Consider the following 22,296-nt stretch of genomic DNA (forward strand, 5'->3'; position numbering starts at 1 on the left):
ATTAAATAAATTCTAACAACAGCTGACCAAGCTTAAACGCGCTCCTGGTTTCCTCTTTCTGGCACAAAGTGGGCGATAAACAAACAAGAGAGAAAAGCCGATCAGCTGATCATTGATCAGTTTCATGTTTGAAGTAGCAACAGGAGAGGGAGGGGGAGAGAATGAGAGAAGAAGAAGAAGCTTTGCAGCGTAAAGACACAGAATAACTTGAGTGTAGCTCCACGTTGTAATAGGTCCTTTAAGGCAGTCTTAAATTTCACCATGTAGTTTGAGTCATCATCGGAGACCTCCATGGTGTGATGCAGGTGACAGAAAGCACATAAAACCACTGAACATGAGACATGCGTCTCACCTCCAAGAAGCTCAGTCACAAACCTGTAGTAGACAGTTCAAGAAAGTAATTATTAATCTACACAATAACTGACAACTATAGAGCTTTTTCCAGAAATGGTAACAATAAGTTAAAAAATAGTTTTATTTTCCTGCATGGCTCAAGGACAGTCGCCAGCTTTTGGAGTTTTACCAGCTCTGATGGAGTTAAAACAAAAGCACACTAGCTTTTGCTTTTGTTTGTCTAAAGCAGCAAAAATAGCCTCTTGATTCTTTATTAGACAAGAAGCCATATCCAGCGTTAAATTCCATCCGTGGAAACATACCCACATAGCAAAATTGGTATGGTCCGGATCTGGCCAACACAATGTGCTTACACATGGCCCACATACCGCAAAGAATGACAGCCCTTTGGTGGCCCAGATCTGGTTTGCCAGAGTTGGTTGCAAGAGGTGCTTGCCCAGAACAGTTTCAGCTCTGGTCCCAGATGTCAGCCTAATGTGTACCTTAATCAAGCCATGTAATAACAACAACATGTGCCAGAACATAACAGTGCAAAAGTAACATGACGAAACTCTGTTCAGACAGTGAATGGACTGATTCTTGTATAGCGCTTTTGTACTCTCTTGGATTACCCAAAATGCTCTATACAACATTTCACATTCACCTAATCTCTCTAAACTGAATGCTTCCTAACTACATTCACACTCTTGACAGGCAGACTGGAGGAGCCAGAGATCGAAACACTAACCTTTCGATCAGTAGGTGCCCTGTTCTACCTCCTGAGCTACAGCCAGTGGTAAACATGAGTAAACCCTCAGGTTTTCGATAAAGTGTAAACTCACAAACCTGTCAAACCTGCATTTGAAACATTGGTTACCATAGCAGTATAGTATTGCAACATGGCAGTTGGGTTTTTGGACTATAACAGGAAAATAGGAACATAAACAGTGCCATCATTGCCAGACCTGGCCCACATCTGGTTGACATACACCCTGCCATGACACCAGTCAGTCAGAAGTGCCAGCTTGATGCCGGATCTGGGCCAGACCTGTTTTCTACGAGCCTGGGCCACATAAACCAAACCATAATCGGGCCAGTGGTGGCATGCCAACACATGAACAGTGCCATCTACACCAGGCCTGGCCCATATCTGGATGGCATACCACTTACCATGCCAGAAGTCGGCCAGCAGTGCTGGCTTGACACCAGATCTGGGTCAGACCTGTCTGCTATGTGGGATCCTGTATGAGTGGCTCTTTCTGTTGCCCCAGTCTTGTTTGCTCCTGGTGTAGTTCCTCCATATTAGCAGGGCTGTCTGTAATGCATTTAATTTTGCTTGCTTTTCAGTGTCATAAAGCTGTTGAATTTTACTTGAAATAGTCTTTCGGCAAAGCAGTTGGAGAGTTGGATCACCTGACGCTAACTGTAGCACATTTTCTAACCCCTATTTTCTACCACTGATAGTGGTCTACAGTCCAGAGCAATCCATTTTGCGAGAGAATTTGTAAGTTTGTCCGTTGTTGACTTACTAATTTTGGTACTGAAGCCAGTCATTTCATCAAGTTTGGGCTGCCGAACTGGAACTGCTAGTGTTAACAGCTCCTACAGTTTCTGTGTTTGCTGCAACATGTTTTGCATTTAGATTTTACCGTAAGTTTGAAGTGCTTTGGTGGTATGCAAACTCCTTTTTGCATAGTTTGCACAAAACCATGCTTTTATCAAAGCTTCCATCGGGTAGTCTTTTGAAATGAAATTTGCCTCCGATCAGTCCTAGCAATGCGTTTTCTTCTGATTCTTTGTAGCTGTGATGCGTGCATTAGTGTAATTGGTATACCAGGAAATCGTGCATTAACAAAAGTTACCCTTTGCTTGGAATGCAAAGTGTAATTAAATGCATTTTTTTACGTGTTATTTTTTTCAAATTAATTAATCGCAATTAATGGGTTAAATTCCTGCCCCTAGTTCTAACCACTAGTACAACAATAATAGATTCATAATTATGGCAAGCATGCAGCCCAGCAAGTTTAACTTATTAAAAGCAGATGCAACTTATAATTCAATCTGTTCTGACATCTAAACTGTTTCGCCCAGGGCTATCAAGTGGGTTTTGAGACAATAAGAAAATGAGTCATGTGTTTTTCCTGTTTAAAAGGCTGTAATTTTCTTCACCCTATCAGTATTACCCAGCAGGCAATGCAGAGTTCAGTTGGAGCCAATGCGTGGGGGGACTCACACAGTTCTCACTACCTCTCTCTCCTACTGTCTACTCTGCCTACTCTGGTAAAAAAAAAACAGGGCCTGAGAAGCCTTGCAGGCCCCAGTATCCATCAGTCACACCTGTTACGGCAGCTCCTCTCTAGGTTTGTGCACTTGGAATATGACTGGATTTGGTTTTGTGGCCTGAACAGTAGGTCCAAAGGTCTGTTACCTTTAAAGGGCTGGATTAACCTGTTAGAGCTATTCACACTAAAGATTGAGGATTAATAATCAGATTTTTACCTTTACTGTTTCACAAAGGGTAAAAAAAAAGGGAATGTGGGGACTTTACTGCAGAATGTTTTATTTAAGTAATTTAGCAGGAGCTGAGCAAAAGCAGAATCACATAATACTAATCACAACTTAATCCAATCACCTGAACTTTAACTGACCTAATTACCAACTCTGAGCTAATGCTGACCTTGTTTTTATATTTAAAAGACAGGTTGAGAAGAGCCACCAGCACCCTTTTCACATTCCTGCAGCCTCCCACACTAACCTGACAAGGTTGAAACTGGATCATGCCCACCCACACAACATTCAGGAGATTCATGAGAAAAAATGCCATACACTGTCACAGATGATGAAAACAAATTACATCCTTTTAAACTAGAAAACTACATGACTCATTTTCTTATTGTCTCAAAACCCGCTCATTAGTGCTGGCTGTAACAGTTTAGATGTCAGAGCAGATTAAATTAAAAGTTGCATCTACTTTAATCAATTAAACTCGCTGGGCTGCATACTTGCTGTCATTTTATTGTGTGTCTATTATTATTGTATTAGTGGTTAAAAAATCTCACTGAGAAAATATGGGGAAATAATCCTGCACATGAATACAATAGAACAGAGCAGCCTTTTGTTGTCATTGTACAAGTACAACAAAAAAACTAAGATGACATAAATACACACAACACAGCACATGAACCTGACGTCAGAATTAATCTGCTGAATTAGTTTTACCCTCTTAAGTTGATTTTCTGTGGTTTTAATTCCCAAGCTAATATCTTAAACCCTGTACATGTGTTTATATATTTTAGATGCCATTTTGTGCACCAGCACTCAGCCTGTGCCTGAGATCTATACCTAAACTGATCTGCTTTGCAAGATTATTTTGGTTTTAAAAGCAAACTAAAAGTTGGTGCAAAAACGAAATCTTTGAAAACGTTGTGCTGAAACTGAAAAGTCTGAAGAAACACAAAATCCAAATACCCTAAGCATAACCCTGAAATCGAGGAATAATCCAGGCATTCTTCAATGACTAGGTTTAGTTTTATTGCCTGAACAGTAGGCCCCAGGAGTCTGTTACCTTTAAAGGGCTGGATTAACCTGTAAGAGTTATTCACACTAAAGACAGAGGATTAATTCTCAGGTTTTACCTTTATTGTTTCAAAGGGTTAAAAAAGGAATGTGGGGACTTTACTGCAAAATGTTTTATTTAAGTAACTTTGTTCTGATATTTGAGAGATGGGTTGAGAATAGAATGAGCACGCCTTGGCCACCAGCTCCCTTTTCACATTCCTGCAGCCTCCCACACCAACCTGTTAAGGTCAAAGTTGGATCATGTCTTTTCTCATGTGTGATTTTTTATTCTAAAAGGAAAACTATCATTAAGAATAGATTTACATGTTCTGCTGAAACTATTTAACATTTCCCTAACCATCCTAAAAATCATGGGTATGGGGGGGCAGAGAACAACACGATTTATTCGTGTTGTTCTAAAGTGAACTTAGCTAAAGTGAACTATTCACTTTAGCTAAAGTTATTAAGTTAGCTAAAGAGTTGGGATGCTGTGTAAGACATAAATAAAGCTCAAATACAAAGGTTTGGACACCGTTTTGCATGTTTCCCTACTGTAGGGGTCTCTGCAAGCATACAGGGCTCTGACAGGGTACAAGATGACAACTTTGGAATTCTACTAGAAACAGTCGATCATATTTGTTTGTCAAAGCTGAATTCAGGGCAAACTACGCTAAATTAGCGTTTTTAGCTAACAGCTACAATAAGCATAAAAGTTACTGTACGGCTATCAATTGTTAACATGACGCTTGTTTTTATACATGTAATACATTTATTACCAACCTGAGAGTTTATCCGCTGGTCATTCAACATGACGAATGACTTCTGAAGTCTTAATTCAGCTCAAGATGCTGTAGATTCCCGTCAGTAACAGTTTCGGTCCGCTAGTAAAACGTAGTTCTATTAATCTGCGCTCGTTTACTCTTGAACCAGAACTGGATGTAAGTCCCAAAAAAATGAATTTTGGAACTGAAACTGAATGGTGAGAAGTGAATCTGAAATGATTAAAGAGCTAAATTTTTAAAGGATAAAATACGGTTTCAAAGCAAATGAATTCATTTTCAAAATATAAAATTCAATTTCAATTTAGTGATGGTCATTTTCAAAACAATAAATTGAATTTCAAATTAGGCTAATTCATATTCAGTTTGTAAAAGCATTGATTCAAGTTACAATTCAGATTCAATCCAAGCAATTCAAATTCAAATTTAACTTATTCAAATTCGGTTTCTGATGGTACAGATTTCTGCCCATACACCCGGCTCCCCACTTACCCCTTCCCCTCTACCTGAGACTACTTCAGGATTGGCTGGAGCTGTAGTGCATACCAATAACATTATAAAAAAAAGTAATGACATACACCTCAAAATAAAAATAAAAAGTCTGTGCATTTAACTGACACTTATCACATACCTAACAGACGTTTGTATACATTCTTGAACACAGTGCACATTTGCATTTAACCATCACAATAAATGAACTATTTAAATAAATGAGCTATTTATATAGCTAGGGCTACACAGCTAACTGATTTTCCCTTTAGACACTGACAGGAAAGTCAGGTAGGTGGTTTCTGAGCTAGGCATGGAAGAGAGCTATGAAAGATAAAAATATACATTTACAAGCTTTTTAGCTTCATCTGGTCAACTGTTTATAACCATAAATGTCCAATAAGCCAATCACATTTAAGTAATACACTGGATTGAGGTATGTCATATCAATGTCATATGTCATATAGTACAGGCAGAGTTGTAAAACTGACACCCCGTTATGACAAGACTGGCACACTTCTGAACGTTATGCATTGTTTTAAAAAGGTAGAAAAATTGTGAAAAGTTACTAAAACCACTTAAAGTTTTTCACCCATCTACCATAAGGCAGGCAGGGTGAGGCTTCAGAGAGTAGTTAAGGTGGCACAGAAGATCATTGGCTGCCCTCTCCCCTCCCTGATGGACACTTATTCCTCCCGCTGCCTCAGCAGAGCAACAAACATCATCAAAGACAGCTCCCATCCTGGTTTTGAGCTGTTCAACCTGCTGTCCCCAGGGAAGCTCTGCAGTTGCATCAGCACAAAGACTGACACTAAAGAGCATTTTTTTCCAAAAGCCATAACCACCCTGATCTCACACATGCACTGACAACATAGTTCTACGTCCCAATCCTAGGACTTCCCTCTATACACACAGTTCTGCAGAACTGTGCACCTCACTATTGCACACCATCACACAGCTCCAACCTTTTCATCAAATTTGCAGGTGACACAACTGTGGTAGGTCACATCAGCAACAACGATGAGACTTACTACAGGAGTGAAGTTAACCATCTGGCCGAGTGGTGCAGCAACAACAACCTGTCCCTGAATGTGGAGAAGACTAAAGAGATCATCATAGACTTGAGGAGAGTTCACACCCTGCACACTCCACTAACCATCAATGGTGTTGCTGTGGAGAGGGTAAGCAGCACCAAGGTCCTGGATGAGCACATTGCAGAAGATCTCTCCTGGTCAGGAAACAGCATAGCTGATCACTAAAACCCAATAACGACTCTACTTCCTCCACAAACTGAGGAGAATAAGAGCCTCAACCCTCATTATGAGCACCTTCTACAGAGGCACCATTGAGAGTATTCTCACCAGACTGCTGCAGCTTGTCTCTTGACACAAACGAAGAGACACGAACATATCTCCCCGGTGCTTGCCTCACTTCACTGGCTCCTTGTCTGCTTTAGAATTAAATATAACATTTTATTGGTGACGTACAAGCACTGAATGGACAGGCCCCAGAGTATCTGTCTGACTTATTGCAGCCTCATAGGCTCCCCATAGCTCTTAGATCAGGTGATCTTTTGCTCTTAGCTACACCAAAGTCGAGGCTGGTTCATAGAGGTGACCAGGCGTTTGCAGTAGCGGCGCCTAAATTGTGGGATGATTTACCTTTCTACATTAGAAAGGCCCCTACCTTCAGTCTTTTTAAATCCTATCTCAAAACTCATTTTTACTCATTGGCTTTCAACCCAGCATGAGAGTTATTTATCTATTTACTTATTTATCTGTTACTTGGTATTCGTTATTTGATATTTTTATTACATTAATTTTATTGTGTAATTTCTATCTTTGAACAGCACTTTGTCCAACACTTTTGTTGTAATTAAATGTGCTATATAAATAAATAAACAATAAATAAACGAGCTGCATCACTGTGTGGTATGGCTGCTACCCTGGGTCCTGCAGGAAAAAGTTACAGTGAGTGGTGAGAGCAGGGAAAAAGATCTTTCCTCCCTCCAGAAAACGCTCTGCATTACAGGTGACTCCACTCATCCAACCAACAGCTTTTCAGTTTGATGCCATCGGGAAGGAGACTGAAGAGCTTCCGGGTTTGAACCAGCAGACTGAGAGACAGCTTCGTCCATCAGGCTGTCAGGATGCTGAATTTACTTCCTGCTCTCACGCACAAACTCCAGACCTGCTTTTACCTCTTCCCTCTGAACCCCCCGGCCCCCACACATACAAAACTCTGCACCTCCACCATCGCCCTTTAACTGACTACCCCACCCCTCTTGCACATGAACACTCTTATTGTGTTGGACACTGTTGTTCATATAAGACTGTATTGTATTGCATTGCATTGTGTATAAGATTTTTATTTTATTTCTGTCTTTTTGTCTTTATGTTGTTTTAGTGTAACACTGAGGGGAGTGGGAGAACTGCAGTTTCAATTTCCTGTGTATGATCTGTACATTTGGATTCTGACAGTAAAGTTGATTTTGATTTTGACTAATCCTTGAGGAAATTGTGGTCACAGTTGCTCCAAGATAGTAAGAACAGTAACTAACTAAACTAGATGAAATATAACAATATAATACAGTTAAGAGCATCTAACACAAAATAGCTCTAATCATAAATATCCCAGTTTATTAAACAAAATCAAACATATATGGTTGACAATTAAGTGTCCTTTTGTCATATTGCCTCCATATTTTCTCTGTAGATTTTCTCTCTGTTATTAAGGGTGTGCAACTATTGAACTGTGTACTGTGAAGATGGAAGAGTTGTACTGAGACACATCCACAGGCAGGGATGATCTTCTGTGCCATTCAGTAGTGCATTATGGGTAATCTGTCTGTGACTGACCAGTACGTCATGGAGCGGGTGGGAGGTATTGTCCACTATTGTCCTTATCTTGGACAGTATCCGCCTCTCTGACACCACCTTAAGAGAGTCCAGCTCCATCCCCACTGCATCACTGGCCTGGTGGATCAGTTTATTGAGCCTGTTGATATCTGTGTGTCACAGTTCTCGGTCGTTTTGACCCAGCATTTTCTGTTCGTTTTTCTGTATTAGGATTTATGTTCTGATTCTTTAGTTGTGCTGTTTTGATTATTATTATGATTATTCTAGGTTTAGTTCCGTGTCAAGTTTATGTCTTTGTGTTTTGTTTCTTGTGTCCTGTTTTACTTTGAAGCTTCATGTCTTATGACAGTGTATTCAGTTTTACTCCCCCTGTCTCGTTAGCCTAATTTCTCCCGGCTCGCTCTCCCTCCTGTTTCCCATTTCCTGATTACTCCCCTGTGTACATAAGACCTGTGATTTCCTTTGCTCTCTGTCACGTTGTACCCTCAAACTACTCTGTGTGTTTCTTTATTTCTTCGTTTGACTGCCTATTAGTTTATTTTCCCCCAGGGTAGTTAGTTTTCTGTTCAGTCTGCAACCTGCAATAAAGCTGTTTATTTTGAGTTCACCTTTGCCTCAGTGAGTCCTGCATTTTGGGTCCTTTCTGCCTGCCTGCACACAGCCATTTCATATGTAAATATCATTGAAATTCCCTTTAAACTGCAGTTCCTGCATTTGTCACTAGTAGTTGCTCATGTAAATATTAGGTGTAATGGGTTGACTATTCTGACAGTTTGACTTGATGTTGATTTACATTAATGTGCTGCAGTTTAGTGTTTTGACAGAGAACATTCACTTTTCAGAAACTGATGCAAATACTAAATAGATGGACCAACCAAGCGATGACTTTAGTGTATAGTGATGTCATCAGTGTTACCATAGAAAATACATCACAACATTCACAATTACTGTGGAGTGTGGGGAATTACAGGAAGGAGTCAGAAAGTGGAGGCACATAAAAACACCTGTATCTGCAGGAGATTAGAAGGAAGCTGTTCAGCATTCAAACCCACAGACACAGAATATCTTCAAATGTGATACTGATAACATCTATGTTTCTGTAAACACAAGACGTCATTATGACTGAGTATTTTAAAATGTGGAGCATCATAATCACTTTGGCCTTCTCTTTTGTGTTGCATTGCCCACCTAACATATTTGAATGTCTTTCAAAACACAATTATTAATGTGACTCACAGCGCACACATCAAAGGTACTCCCACACTTTTCTGTTCATGCTTCTATTGTTTTTTAATTAGTTTTGGCTTTGCCAAGAAATGCTTCACTAATTACTGTTGTTTCAGTTTCATGGTTACAGAAGTAATAGCGCACTGAGGAAAGAAAGCTCTGGTTCTCTGTCTATTAAAGCCCCTTGCTGCACATCTCAGTGACCATCTGCCTGGGAATGAAGAGATAATTACACCTTCACCAACCTGCATCCATCAGCTCAGACAAAAACTGCTCTATTACATTTAAAATGGCAACCCGTATGTGACATGTTGTCTTTATGTCGTCTCACAGTGAGAATCAGATCTCAATAAGATTTCTAATCCAGCTTCTGTCAGTAATGTTGTGTTAATGTTGAAATGTGAGCTGTTTCTTTAAAGGGCCCATAGTCACAGCTGCCTCCACAACAACACAAGTTCAACATGAGTGAAACAGAAACTCTGACTCTGTCTATGTGAAACAGTTCATGGGGCCAACATCACATCAACCATTATGGAGTCACCCCTGATATAAAACATGATATGATCCAAATGGAGGATCATGTTTATTATGAAGGAGAAAACCACAGAGAGAGGCTCAAACTGTTTGTGTCAGGCTGTGAAACACGTTAACTTCTGCTGTGAGTTTAATATTAACCATTTGGTTAACCAGTGAGATCTGAGTGAGATGAGAACAGAGACTCATAAAGGGGAACTGTACGAGTTCATGATGGACCACATGTAGCACACCCATTCGCAGGAACCAGTCCTCTTCAACTCTTAAGAATGCTGCTGTTCAGGTCCTGATAAGGGCAATTTTATGAACACATCAAAGTTGTGAAACTGTCTGAATACATCAGTGGGAGGTTCCCAGCAGGTATCTCCATTGTGAATTCCACCTCCACCCCCATCCTGCTGGGTGTGGACCACAGTAGGATCCACATAAAGAGAGACGGACGGAGAGAGCAGCGTCCTCTTCACAGAGACACCAACAGAAGAATCACCAGAGAGCCTGAGCAGCAGCCTTCATCCTCCTCATCCTCCATCAGAGCTGCAGGTAAGACGAGCTGCACACCTGGACTCTTGCTCTGCCTCTTGTAACACATCAGGACGGCTCAGTGGACACATGTCAGAGCTGAACAACACATCAGTGTTAGGACTGTTAACAGACTGCACAACAAACACATCACACACAGATGAAGGTGTGAAAGCTGACGTTTAGTGTTTTATCCAGATGTTAAAAGCTGAGCTGAGTGTTTTGGGGCTGGTGGTCATCATTCCTCCTGCTCTTACTGACATCAGGAGATCCTTTCCTGATGTGCTTGGAGCACAAAGCTCCACAGAGAATAGATTTGAATGTTTGTCTAATTTATCATTGTTGGAGACAAACTTCCTCAAACTGAACTAAAGTCAAACAGAAACATTTGATTTGGGCCTCCAACCTGTTACATGGATACGACAGTGCTGTTGGTCTGTTAGTGTTTCCTGTCAGGAACCTCGCTTACTTTCAGCTCCAGCTGAGCTCAACATCCTGGCTTTTTATGCACTCACACTTTTATTTACTTGTTTTATCTGATTTATTATTTATTGTTGATTTACTGACTGTTTTTATACAGTGTATATTTGTATAACTTCTGCAGCACTTTGGTCAACAGGCTGTTTTAAACGTGCTGTATAAATAAACTCTGACTGACACATAAAGTAAAGCCAGCTTTGCATTGTTGGAATAATTTGGTGAATTTCCAACAAGCTGGTAACTCGCCCTCCTGCCCCTCCCTCACTTTTCTTCTTAATAAAGCTTCTTATGTCCATCGTTGATGAGCTTCAGCTGGTCAGCAAACACCAGTTTGTCAGACTTGGACCAATCAACACTGTCAGCTTACAGGTGCTGTCGGAGGAACGCAGTGCTGTGATTGGTTTGTGATGATTGGGTAGTCTGGGCAGAGACGTGAGTGTGACTTTTGCCCAGATAAACTGTGACGCCTGAACACATCTTTACTTTATAACCATTTATTTTTACTCTGGAGCCCCGAACGCCTCGGGCTGAAGACACGCCCACTTTTATTTAATCTTCAGAGCTAAAGAAAGCTGCTGCTCAGGTCCTGATGACAGAAACCTGTGAACACGTCAAAGCTGACAAAGAGTCCGAACACAGTTTGATGAGTGTGTGAGTGCGTCACATGACACTGACAACACTGCTCAGTGGACACAAAACCATTCAGAGGGTGTTCCTGTTATTACAGAAACTGTTTTGTATTTTGTTAATGTGATTTATAGAGTTGATAATGTAATATGTCATCTATAAGTTTGTCTTTGTAACACTGCTGTGGTTTGTGTTTGTGTTGTGTATAATTTGACACTATAACCACAAACAGTATTACCAACAAAATCATGTTTGGTTTGATGAGTCCATACAACACATATGAAGTGAAATTGTTACAAACCAGTTTACAACACATGATCATATTTTATTCTGTGGATGATGAAGGCTTCAGACTTTAAATTTGTGAAATTAAACTTTACATTAAATTATAAAGTATAAATAAACTGACTGTAAATGTTAGAATTTCACGCAGCTTTCTCAAAATGTTTGTGTTTCAGGTATCTGTCAGCTGATTGGTTCTCTCCAACATGCTCCGCCCTCTGCTCTGCTTTTGTGCTCTCATTGCACTGACAGGTAAACACACACACCTGGCAGCCATTTTGAAAGTGTCCTCACAGTACTCCAGTACAAAAACATAAGAGTGATGATGAAGAAAGCTGTAAGTACAAATAATCTGACATCATCAGCAAACTTTCATCTTTTTTTTTCTGGGATTTTAAATTATTCTTTAACAATAAAGTAAAACAAAGAGCCATATAAACAAAAACAATAACTCAAAGAAAACAAACAACATTCTTCTCCTCCAGAAGTATCTTCAACCTCCAACATCCTCCAATCAGAGGTCAGAAAACAACAACAAACCAAATGGATCACAAACAGCATCACTTGTGTTAATATTACTCAAGAAATTAATAAATATAGTTAAAGTTGAGTAATTGATTACCTGCTTGTTAAAATGACATTTATGAATACATGACATAAAGTCTCTGGACTGTGATGACAGCGAGGCTGTCAATATTTTATTGTATCATCTCCTGATGATCAGAAAACATAAAAGACAACCCAACTCAGTAACAATGAAGAGAAAACATCACTGAACAAAAGTCTGCAAAACTGAACACAAATCACATACTGACATATTTTAAACCTCAAATTTGTCTCAATAATTCTTTCCTTAAATTTATGCATCAAAAAAAAAAAAAAAAAAAAACACTTGTAGACAGTGAAGATAAAATCCAAGCGAGCGAGGTCACAACACACAGCGACTCCAGGAACACGAAGAAAATGTGGCTGAAAGGATGGGCTTTAGCTAAAACTATTACTAATGCTACTACTATTCTGACAGTACTAATACATGAAAAAGGATTAATTTAATGAAATTCAATTCATACTGATGTGCACAAATTATATTATAAATAATGAAAAGAAGAAAAAAAGGCCGTCAACATAAATCTGACAATCGTCCTCGATCTCTCTCCTCTCTACAAACAGGTGAACAGGTGCTGATATCAATCACCTGGCACCACCCAAACCCATGTGACCCAACTTTCCCTGATTACTGCGATCAACCAAAACCAAAACAACATTGATAATATCAAAATTACTGATCATAAAAAATATTTTAAAAACATAAACTACATTTCACAACAGTCAGAGTGAAAACTTTGATCTTTTTCATTCAGATTTCTCATCTTTGCAGTTTTATTACCTTCAGTATCCTTGATAAGTCTTATCAAGCTGTCATTTCCAGTTATCTTTATTTCCAAGAACATTGGTGAACGCTGTTTAATCCATTCATGAAGTCAGTGTTTCAGCCTGCAGCTCTCCCTGTTTGTCCAACCAGCTAACAGACTGTAGCTCACAGCTCTCATGTGTCTCTGTGTCTTCAGGTGCTCAGCGACAGACATTCACTAAGTCTTCAGTGTTGAACATCAGCTTTTGTCCCATCACGTATTATGGACAGCAGTACGAGCAGCTCTATGTGAGTAGGATGAAGCCTGATGTTGTAGCAGATCGTTGTGTTTCCATCACTGTTGCTGTTTAGTCTCCACCTGTGGCAGAGATCATGTTTGCAGACTGAGTGAACATCAGCAGTTCATGAAGGTCACACACTCTCTGTTCCCGGGTTCAGGCCCTCAGAGGGCAGCTGGCTTTAAGCTCAGAGTCTCATTAATGTCCTCTGCAGTGATGCTGAGTATGTGAACATCAGCTGATGCAGCTTCCTGAAGCAGAGCGAGAGCTCTGACTGAAACCTGAGCAGCTCTGACACCAACAGTTCAGCTGTAAATGACTCAAAGCACAAAAGATGTTGATGTTTGACTCGTTGTGTCTCTGATTTTCCACAGGTGAACATCACATCTGGAAATGTTACCGTCTGTTTCAACGGCTTTTTCAGTCCTGAAACTGGAGGAGACTGTCTTGTGGTGCGCTCACGGGGCGCAAAAAGATTTTACTTTGAGCCATTTCCACATCCTTTTTCTTTTGATCAGATTCTAATTCGTCGATATTTACGAACCATTCGGAACAGTTTGGAATGCTATTTTGAGATAGCCTTCTCTCATGTGAGTGTTCTTCTGTATCATGAGTTAAATTTGACTAGTGCCCCATTCACTGTTTTACTTCAAATTGTATAAACACTGAAAACCAAAAATAAAACTTGAGGTTTTATCACATCAAACACTTTTGTAAAAGCTTTTAGAGAAAACTTTCCAACAGTGTCTGAAACTTTTCTGTTTGCTCTTTACAGTATCATTTGTATGTGCATAACTTCGGGACACAAGCTTCTTTGTTGTTTTTCACATCCAACCCTGATCCTGCGGTGAGTCTGAGTGTTTATAAACAACTAGACACGTCTCTTAATATTTAAATATAACATTAAATACTAGCTAACACAAACGTTGTTTTCATGTTAACATGTCTAATGTTGTCTCTGCTTTGTGGTCGTAACATTGATTGTGTTTGTTTCTGTCCAGATGTTGGAAACTCAGGTTGGTGGTTCCACAGTCAGCACAATTCATGCTCAGACTTACTTAGACATCAGTGGATGCAGACACTCAGGTAAGTGAATCTAAAGCTCCAAACTCGACTTTGGGATTTTGTAAAATTGAACTATTTGAATGTTACGGTGATGTTTGTGCTCACAGTTTTTAAATGCGTCAGTGATCTGTGAGTGTTTGAACTCAAATAAACCCTCCTTCCATCCTCAGGTCAGATGTATCCACCTGGTACAGTGATCAGCTCTGATCCACAAACCTGCGTCAGTCTCACCTGTAATGAGACCGCAGCCCTCTACACCTCTAGCTGTGGTCCGCTGGAGCGTTGTCAAGGCAATGGCATGTAAATATGTCTTCTTTGTATCAGGAAAAAAAGCTGTAATGACACTGAATCTCAATGAGGGATTTGTTTTTCACTGAGAGCGGGTCGTTTTTACACAAAATTTTTATTGTGAATAAAAAACATCTCTAAAAATAGAAATATCCTTTCTCAGAGTGAAAAACTAGTTCATGCATTTATTACTTCCAGGCTGGACGACTGTAATTCATTATTATCAGGATGTCCTAAAAACTCACTGAAAAGTCTTCAGCTGATCCAAAATGCTGCAGCAAGAGTACTGACAGGGACTAGAAAGAGAGAGCATATTTCTCCTGTTTTGGCTTCCCTTCATTGGCTTCCTGTTAAATCCAGAATTGAATTCAAAATCCTGCTCCTCACATACAAGGTCTTAAATAATCAGGCCCCATCTTATCTTAATGACCTTATAGTACCATATCACCCTATTAGAGCACTTCGCTCTCGCAATAAGCCGGAAACACAGTACAGAATGTAGCTAAATCCAGTAGAGTGGTTTGGTTTAAACTAGATTATAACCACAATGGTTTTAAAAAATTATATATTTCAAAATAAATAAATTAAATTAAACATACTAACCAAAAATGAGTTTAGCTACACTTTGAACAGTGTTTCCAGAATGCAGTAGCTTGCGAGCTGATTGGAGACCAAAACAGCCAATCAGAATTTTTGCATCCAAGTCTGTGACTGATTGGTTTTGTGGTACATTTCTAACAGTGTACAGAAAGAGATGAGCATGCAGGGAGCAGAGATGTTGAGAGCGACACATTGACAGCAGGTCTGCAGATATCTGTGAGCACACAGAGCAGAGATCTGAGCAAGAGCAAATGCCAACAACTGAGCGAGAGGGGGTGTTATTGTGTGTGTATATGGATAATAGCAAACACTGAAATACATTTCTTGCACGCAGAAAATTAATTTTGTTCCCTCAAAATAATTTTCTCCTCAAAATGCAACATTTGTACTTGCAAAAATTATTTATGTGCACTCAGAGTAGAGGCGCACAAATAACGCCATAACATCTCACATCTCACCGTTTGTTAAGCTGCAGGTTTTGTCACTCTCCAACTAAAATTCATGAAACCAACAGCAAACGAAGATCCAAAATACGCTTCACATTTGATAAACATCGTCATTAATTCCCTCTTAGTTTGGCCATTTTGCTTCCACCATGATAAAATCACACTTTCTGCAAAGCTCTCTCACTCTCTCTCTCACTGTACTTTGAGACCAGTTTACCATCAAAAATCTCTGTTTTCTGCATTATTCACTTGCTTATTACGCACCAGTTTACAGTTGTCGGCCATTGTTGTTTTTTCTTTTGGTTTTTTTTCCTCAAAAATGACTACTGTAGGATATTTTTAAGGCGGACACAAAGGCATCTGCTGGGATGCTTACACCTCTGATGAAGTCTCAAAGTGTCAGCTGTGTTTTTTACCTAGATAGTTTACACTGAAATGGTAACTGCATAGAAATAGTCAAATAATGTGCATTTAAATATTTTTATAATATAGAATTTAATATTTTAATAATTTACAAGGTTCAGGACACATATCCAAGGTTAAAGATCATATTTATAATATTTCTGACTTAGTCAAAATTGAATTGAATTGAATTGAATTGAATTGAATTGAATCAGTTGATGACAGCCAGCATTAGTAAACAGATCCTTCAGGCCCGTCTTCTATGGAACCAGCTTCCAGTTTTGATTCAGGAGACAGGTTTTCTTTCTACTTTTGTGGGGTCTTTACCTTAACATATTGCCTTGAGGTGACTGTTGTTATGATTTGGTGCTATATAAATAAAATTGAATTTAACTGAATTTTTTGCCTTTGTCAGCTGTGTGTTGGACTCCACCTGCACTGTGACCGGCCCCACTATCATCGACGTCCACGGCCAGATTAACTCCATCCAGGATCGGTGTGCGTACTCTCTGTTCTCGACTCCGTCACTCCCAGACTTCCAGGTTCTGGGGAACTTTGAGGACCGGCGTCGTACAGATGTGAGCTTTTTGGACAGTGTGACGCTGCGTGTGAACGGGCATGACATTCACCTGGAACAAGGTGGGAGAGTTCAGGTAAGCGACCTACAGCCACAGTTCATGAGTGGAGTCTGATCCAAAGTCCTCCCTCATCCTCTGCTGTGTCTCCTCTCATCTTTCTTCTCAGGGCTGTTAGAAGCAGTTCTTTCAGAGCTGCTGAACTCAGTGGTTGTTGCTGTGAAATCAGCCTGTTTGTGTGTTTGACATGTTTCACTCAGTGTTTCCTCCACTTTGTCTCTGCTGTGATGCAGCTGGACGACTCCACGCTGACCCTCGACAGCTCACCTCAGCTGGTTCACGGTGTGCAGCTCTCTAAGGACCAAACTGGAGTCACTGCCAAGCTGTCGCTCTCCAACCTCACCATCTCTGTCTTCTTTGATGGCTACACCGCACAGATCCACTTAGAAAGTACAGAAAATAAAGTTTAAATAACATCACAATTTAAACTGTAAACTGTGCTGTTATTTATTCTTCTGTGTTCGTCATGTTTGAATATTGATGCTGATCTGACTCATTCTGTCCTGATCCTGTGCAGGACCTGCTGGTTCATCTGTGGAGGGTCTGTGTGGAAACTCCAGCAGGTCTCTGAGTGACCTGAGACTCTCTGAGTACAGCTCCACCAGGTAAGACCTCATCACAAGCTCACAGTCCCTCTGACTGCTGCTGCTGATGTTGCAGATATTCTGTGTTTGTATGAATGAGCCTGACCTTTGTTGTTTGTCGCCCCCTAGCTGTGAGATACAGTACAATGAGCCTGCTGACAGCACGATCAACTGCACCAGTGTGACTGAACGGTGAGCAGACTGATCCACACAGCAGGAAACATCTGTGTCTGTGTCAAACTTTGATTATGTGACTTCAGCACAGATTTTAACAATTGATTTCTTTATTCTTTATTTTATTTATCTGTGGAGCAGTTGTAATCTCCTGAAGAAGGCGCCCTTCTCCTCCTGTAACAGTGACATCGACCCAGAGCCCTACATAACCGCCTGCACCGACACTTTGTGTAAATATCCTGCAGTGGACGGACTCAACTGTCAGTTCCTGAAGGCCTACGCCAGAGCCTGCAGTCTACACAACCACACTCTGGATGGCTGGACATCAAAGACCAGCTGCTGTAAGACCTTAATAAGACCTTAATAAGACCTTAATAAGACCTTAATAAGACCTTAATAAGACCTTGATAAGACCTTAATAAGCTCTCCTTTGTTAAAGAACTGAACTGTGGATTTTTAGAGCTCACATGTTTTCAGGATAATACATCAGTGTGTTCCTCTGTAGCCTCTGAGGCCTTCTGTCAGAACAGGACCTGCAGCGATCACGAGTTCTGTGGTGAGAAGACGGTCTGTGGTGACACTCGCTGCTTCTGTCGGGCCATTTTTGCCTCCAAGTACCAAGCAAACAACTCTTTGGGTACGACAGCTGTGACATCACCATGACAACAGGGCTGAATAATGGAGGAAAACTTCTAACTGTGATTTTTCTGACTGATATTGTGACGTTCAGGTGATCCAACGGTCTGCAAGCAGAACTCTGCTTCAGTGACTCTGGTCGGTTGTCTCCTGGAGGACAAAGACGTTGACTACTCTGTCTTACACCTCAACGACCCGACCTGCAGGGGTCAGGTGGACGAGCTCACCCACATGGTGACCTTCAGCTTCAACAGCAGCAACAGCTGTGGGGCGGTGGTCATGGTGAGTTTCATCTCTTCCTCTTTACCTTCTACAAGCAGCCAAACATCTTCCAGCATCTGCTGAGCTTCTCTTGCTCTGCTGCAGTTTGGGATCTTTCTGTGGGATCAGCTTCACCTCTGACCTCTCTGGCTTCTCATCACGTTGATGAAGAAGTTTATGCACAGAAAAATCCAAGTAGGAGTTTGATTCAGTACAGGGAGAAACTCTCTAATGTTTGCGCTGTTTTAAATAATCTGACTTCATTCGATGTGCTCAACTCGTCTGCGTGTCACAAGCGGTCAAAGGCAGAGACAGAAAGGAGACTAAAGCTGCTGTTGTTGCTTTTAAGAACAAAGTGAGTTTGATGTATTTGACGTGTCTAATCAGCAGATTGTTTGTGATGACTGTGATTATAATCACTGATAAGATGTCATAAACATTAGACTGAAAATACAAGGACACTTTGTTACCTTCATACTTCTGAGTTAGAGGTCCATCATCTTCAAAGTGTAGTCAAAGTGCTGATGTTCTCAGAATAAAATCACTGTAAGGAGACTGAAAATAAGGCTGCATGTGTCTGTGCAAATGCAAATAAAGCAAACAGAGCATGATTTACATTCAATTTTTCTAGCTGAAGAAAACTGGGTCAGTGCACTTTGGGATTAATGAACTGAACTGAATTGTTGGATGTTACAAGTCAGTAGCAACATCTGGTTGTTGTTTTGTGACTCTGCAGTCCAACAACAGCCAAGTGATCTACAAAAACACCATCATGACCGAGAACAGCTCCTCCATCATCACTCGTCACGACCATGTCTACATCGACTTCTCCTGCATCCAAACTCAGCCGGACATCAAGACTGCCACCTTCAGGATCAGAGACAGGTGTGTGGTTGAATTTCTTTAAGATGTGAAGCTTCTCATGAGGTTTGTGAGTCAGAGAAAGCTGAAGTATGTTTGTGTTCTGCAGCTCTGTGATCCAGCATCTCACATCTGGAGTTTGGGATTACACTCTGACCATGAAGGCTTTCACTGATGCCAGACGCACACGAGCTGTGGAGTCCAGCACTGAATTGCAGCTGAACCAGAAGATCTGGGTGGAGCTGAAAACTGACGGGCTGGATGGAAACTGGGTCGTGGTGGTGACCGACTCCTGCTGGGCCACAGACCAGCCATTACCCGACAGCACTCCGAGATACAACCTGATCATAAACGGGTGAGACAGACTCAGAGAGTCATGTGGTTTTGATTTCTCTCATGGACTCCTGAACAAAGTGTGTTTTCCTGTCTGTGAGCAGCTGTGCCAACCCTACTGACCAGACTGTGAAGGTGAAGGGAAACGGACTGGGAACCTCCAACTACTTCTCCTTCAACATGTTCGAGTTCACCGGGGGCTCTGGTGAAGTCTACCTGCACTGCAAAGTCCACCTGTGCCCCAAACGGAACAACTGTGTCCCGGTACAGCTTTGTTACCAAACACATCACACACACAGTCAAATGTATCTCTCTTCTGTTATGGTCATTAAAAAAAATCATTTATTCTTGTTTCTATTCTGACACAAAGGCTCAAATGTTCTCAGCAGATTCAGTCCTGAATGAAAGGATCAGTGTTGATCTTTTAAAGTCTGGACTTTGTCTCTCTTTGTCTTTAGACTTGTCCTCCAAGTGCTCGCAGACCCAGATCTGTCAGTTCCAAGTATGAAGGTGAAGCCTTCATCAGCATGGCCTGGACTCATTAGGTAAGACACAGCCTGCTGTTTTAATAGTGCTGAGAAGTGTTTGTATACAAAGTGCTGATTGTTAGTGTTATAGCAAATATGTTTCCCATAGAAAAATGTTTCATTCAATTCAACAGAAAGATATTAAACCTCAGTGATGGTGGCTGAAAGAAATATTATATAAAGGTTCAAAGTGGACTGATTTTCTACCTGAAGATATATTGTGTAAGCTAAGTTCCTACCAATGAGTTTGAGAGGGTTTTTCAGCAATCACACTGTGGTCTGGTTTATTTTCTCAGGTGGCTTCCATGGTGATTCATACTGACCTCAACAATGATTCTTGACTTCTGATTGGTCCTGATCCAGATCCTGGATGTTTGGATGAGCTCAGTTTTGGCTGCCGGGATTCTGTGTAAACTTTAACCAAAGATCCATTCATATTCCTCAGGTTGTTATAATTTAAGATGATTTAGGTACAAAGTGGTGCAAATATCCAAGAGAAAAGGGGGAAAATAAGATGCATGAAGAGCAATCATGAAGTGATTTAATATAAAAATCATCTATCTAATAAGTTGGTAATCAGAGTGAAATATTTAAACGATTATCTGATTTATGTTTTTTACTTTTTATGCTTTTTAACTGTATTTTGTAAAAGTGGCATGTGTGCTTTGTGTTTTTTTTAATATGAGGAAATGGAAGCAGACTCTTTAAAACTCAGTTTGCCTTATAAAACAGGGCCGGATGCAGCTCAAAGTGGAAACATTAACCTAAATTTTTTGCAAAAAGAAGCAAGAGAGGTCCACAGCAGTGTGGTCAGGTTAAGTTATCAAAGTTAAAGCTTCTTAAGGTGACAGAATACTTCGGCTGACAGGATTTATTGGTGCATGTGGATAAAGTTAAGACCGCTTTAAGGCAGGTGAAACCCCCCAATTCTGGAATCCATGTGACAGAATATCTGGCCAACAGTAACAAAGGCTACAGTCAGGTCAACATCCTTCTACCAGCCAACTTGATAACATCTTGATAGCAATTATTTTGAAGCCACTATCTCAATGAACGAGTAGAGAGCCATAACTTTAGCTGCAACAGTTTAAAAAATAAGCACCTACAATATTACAGCTTCATTAACAGCCCAGAGCATCCCAACTATGTGTACCACAATTTGGCTTCCCTGGACTGAACAAATCCTACTGCTTATTGGTACTTTCAGGCCAGAAACAGAACAAACCTTCACAAATTTTTATCCAGATCTTTTAGTGCTCTCATGAAATTAGTCACAGAGCTAAATGAAAATACAAAAACATATTTTGTCTAAGAAGTAAAGAACATATGTATCTTTCAGCCTTCTCCTCAGAAAACAGACAATAGTACAGCAATTCAACTGAAACTTAAACTTGATGCCCTGATCTGTCACCTTTATTGTTTTTCTATTTGTTCCAAAACACTACAATAAATAAACAAATAAATAAATAATGTGGGTAAAACACCCCCCAACAACAACTCGACTTTGGCTTCTTTGTTTCATCTTTTCCACTCAGAAACCGTTTACTTAAAATTCTGTCCACTTTCTAAGTTCGTTGCCATTGGTGTCAAGGTTAGTGCCTTGTGGCAGGCAAGATGAGGACCCAAATGGAGGACTCACGGAACAGAAGAGTGAACTTAAAGGGGCAGCTTTTATTTCGCTGAAGCAGAGAACAAAACAAAACCCCAAATTTACGAAAACTAAATCTAAACTAGAAACTGGAAGGCTAAGGACTAAAAGACTTGAAACCAGGGAGCTAGACATTACCAGGAACATGAAAAAGCACAGAAACCTACAGCACATGGGATGACACAACAACAGGCAGAGGAAGACACAGGGCTTAAACACACAAGGGAATGACGAGGGAATGAGACACAGGAGGGGAGCACAGCTGGAATTAATCACACATAATGAGACAAAGGGGAAGCAAAACTCAATATACTAAACACGGGATAAGGACTGTCAAAATAAAACAGGAAGCATGACAAATACGTAGATGCAGAAAAGACACGAGTTTAACACTGTGACTGGGGGAATTACTTGCTTAACCTTTCATCACCACATGATGGCCCAAATACACACCCACTTTACGACACCTACCAGCACTTTCAGCCACAATAGAGATCGAC

At 40.5% G+C, this 22,296-nt stretch overlaps 1 protein-coding gene across 1 annotated transcript; it reads left to right on the forward strand.

Moving 5' to 3' along the window:
• Nucleotides 1-10,202: 10,202 nt before the first annotated feature.
• LOC116335919 (alpha-tectorin-like) lies at nt 10,203-21,650 on the forward strand. Its single transcript, XM_031759700.2, has 19 exons — nt 10,203-10,318; nt 11,863-11,938; nt 13,255-13,346; nt 13,711-13,926; nt 14,112-14,183; nt 14,338-14,422; nt 14,572-14,701; nt 16,553-16,790; nt 17,006-17,162; nt 17,290-17,377; nt 17,486-17,548; nt 17,672-17,871; nt 18,036-18,167; nt 18,261-18,448; nt 19,164-19,312; nt 19,398-19,643; nt 19,726-19,885; nt 20,080-20,166; nt 20,445-21,650. The coding sequence occupies exons 2-18, from the start codon at nt 11,893-11,895 to the stop codon at nt 20,164-20,166; spliced, it is 2,349 nt and encodes a 782-aa protein (XP_031615560.2). The 5' UTR covers nt 10,203-10,318; nt 11,863-11,892; the 3' UTR covers nt 20,445-21,650.
• The last annotated feature ends 646 nt before the right edge of the window (nt 21,651-22,296 follow it).

This window comes from Oreochromis aureus, linkage group 3, assembly GCF_013358895.1.
Source record: "Oreochromis aureus strain Israel breed Guangdong linkage group 3, ZZ_aureus, whole genome shotgun sequence".
In the NCBI taxonomy this organism is placed as follows: Eukaryota; Metazoa; Chordata; class Actinopteri; order Cichliformes; family Cichlidae; genus Oreochromis; species Oreochromis aureus.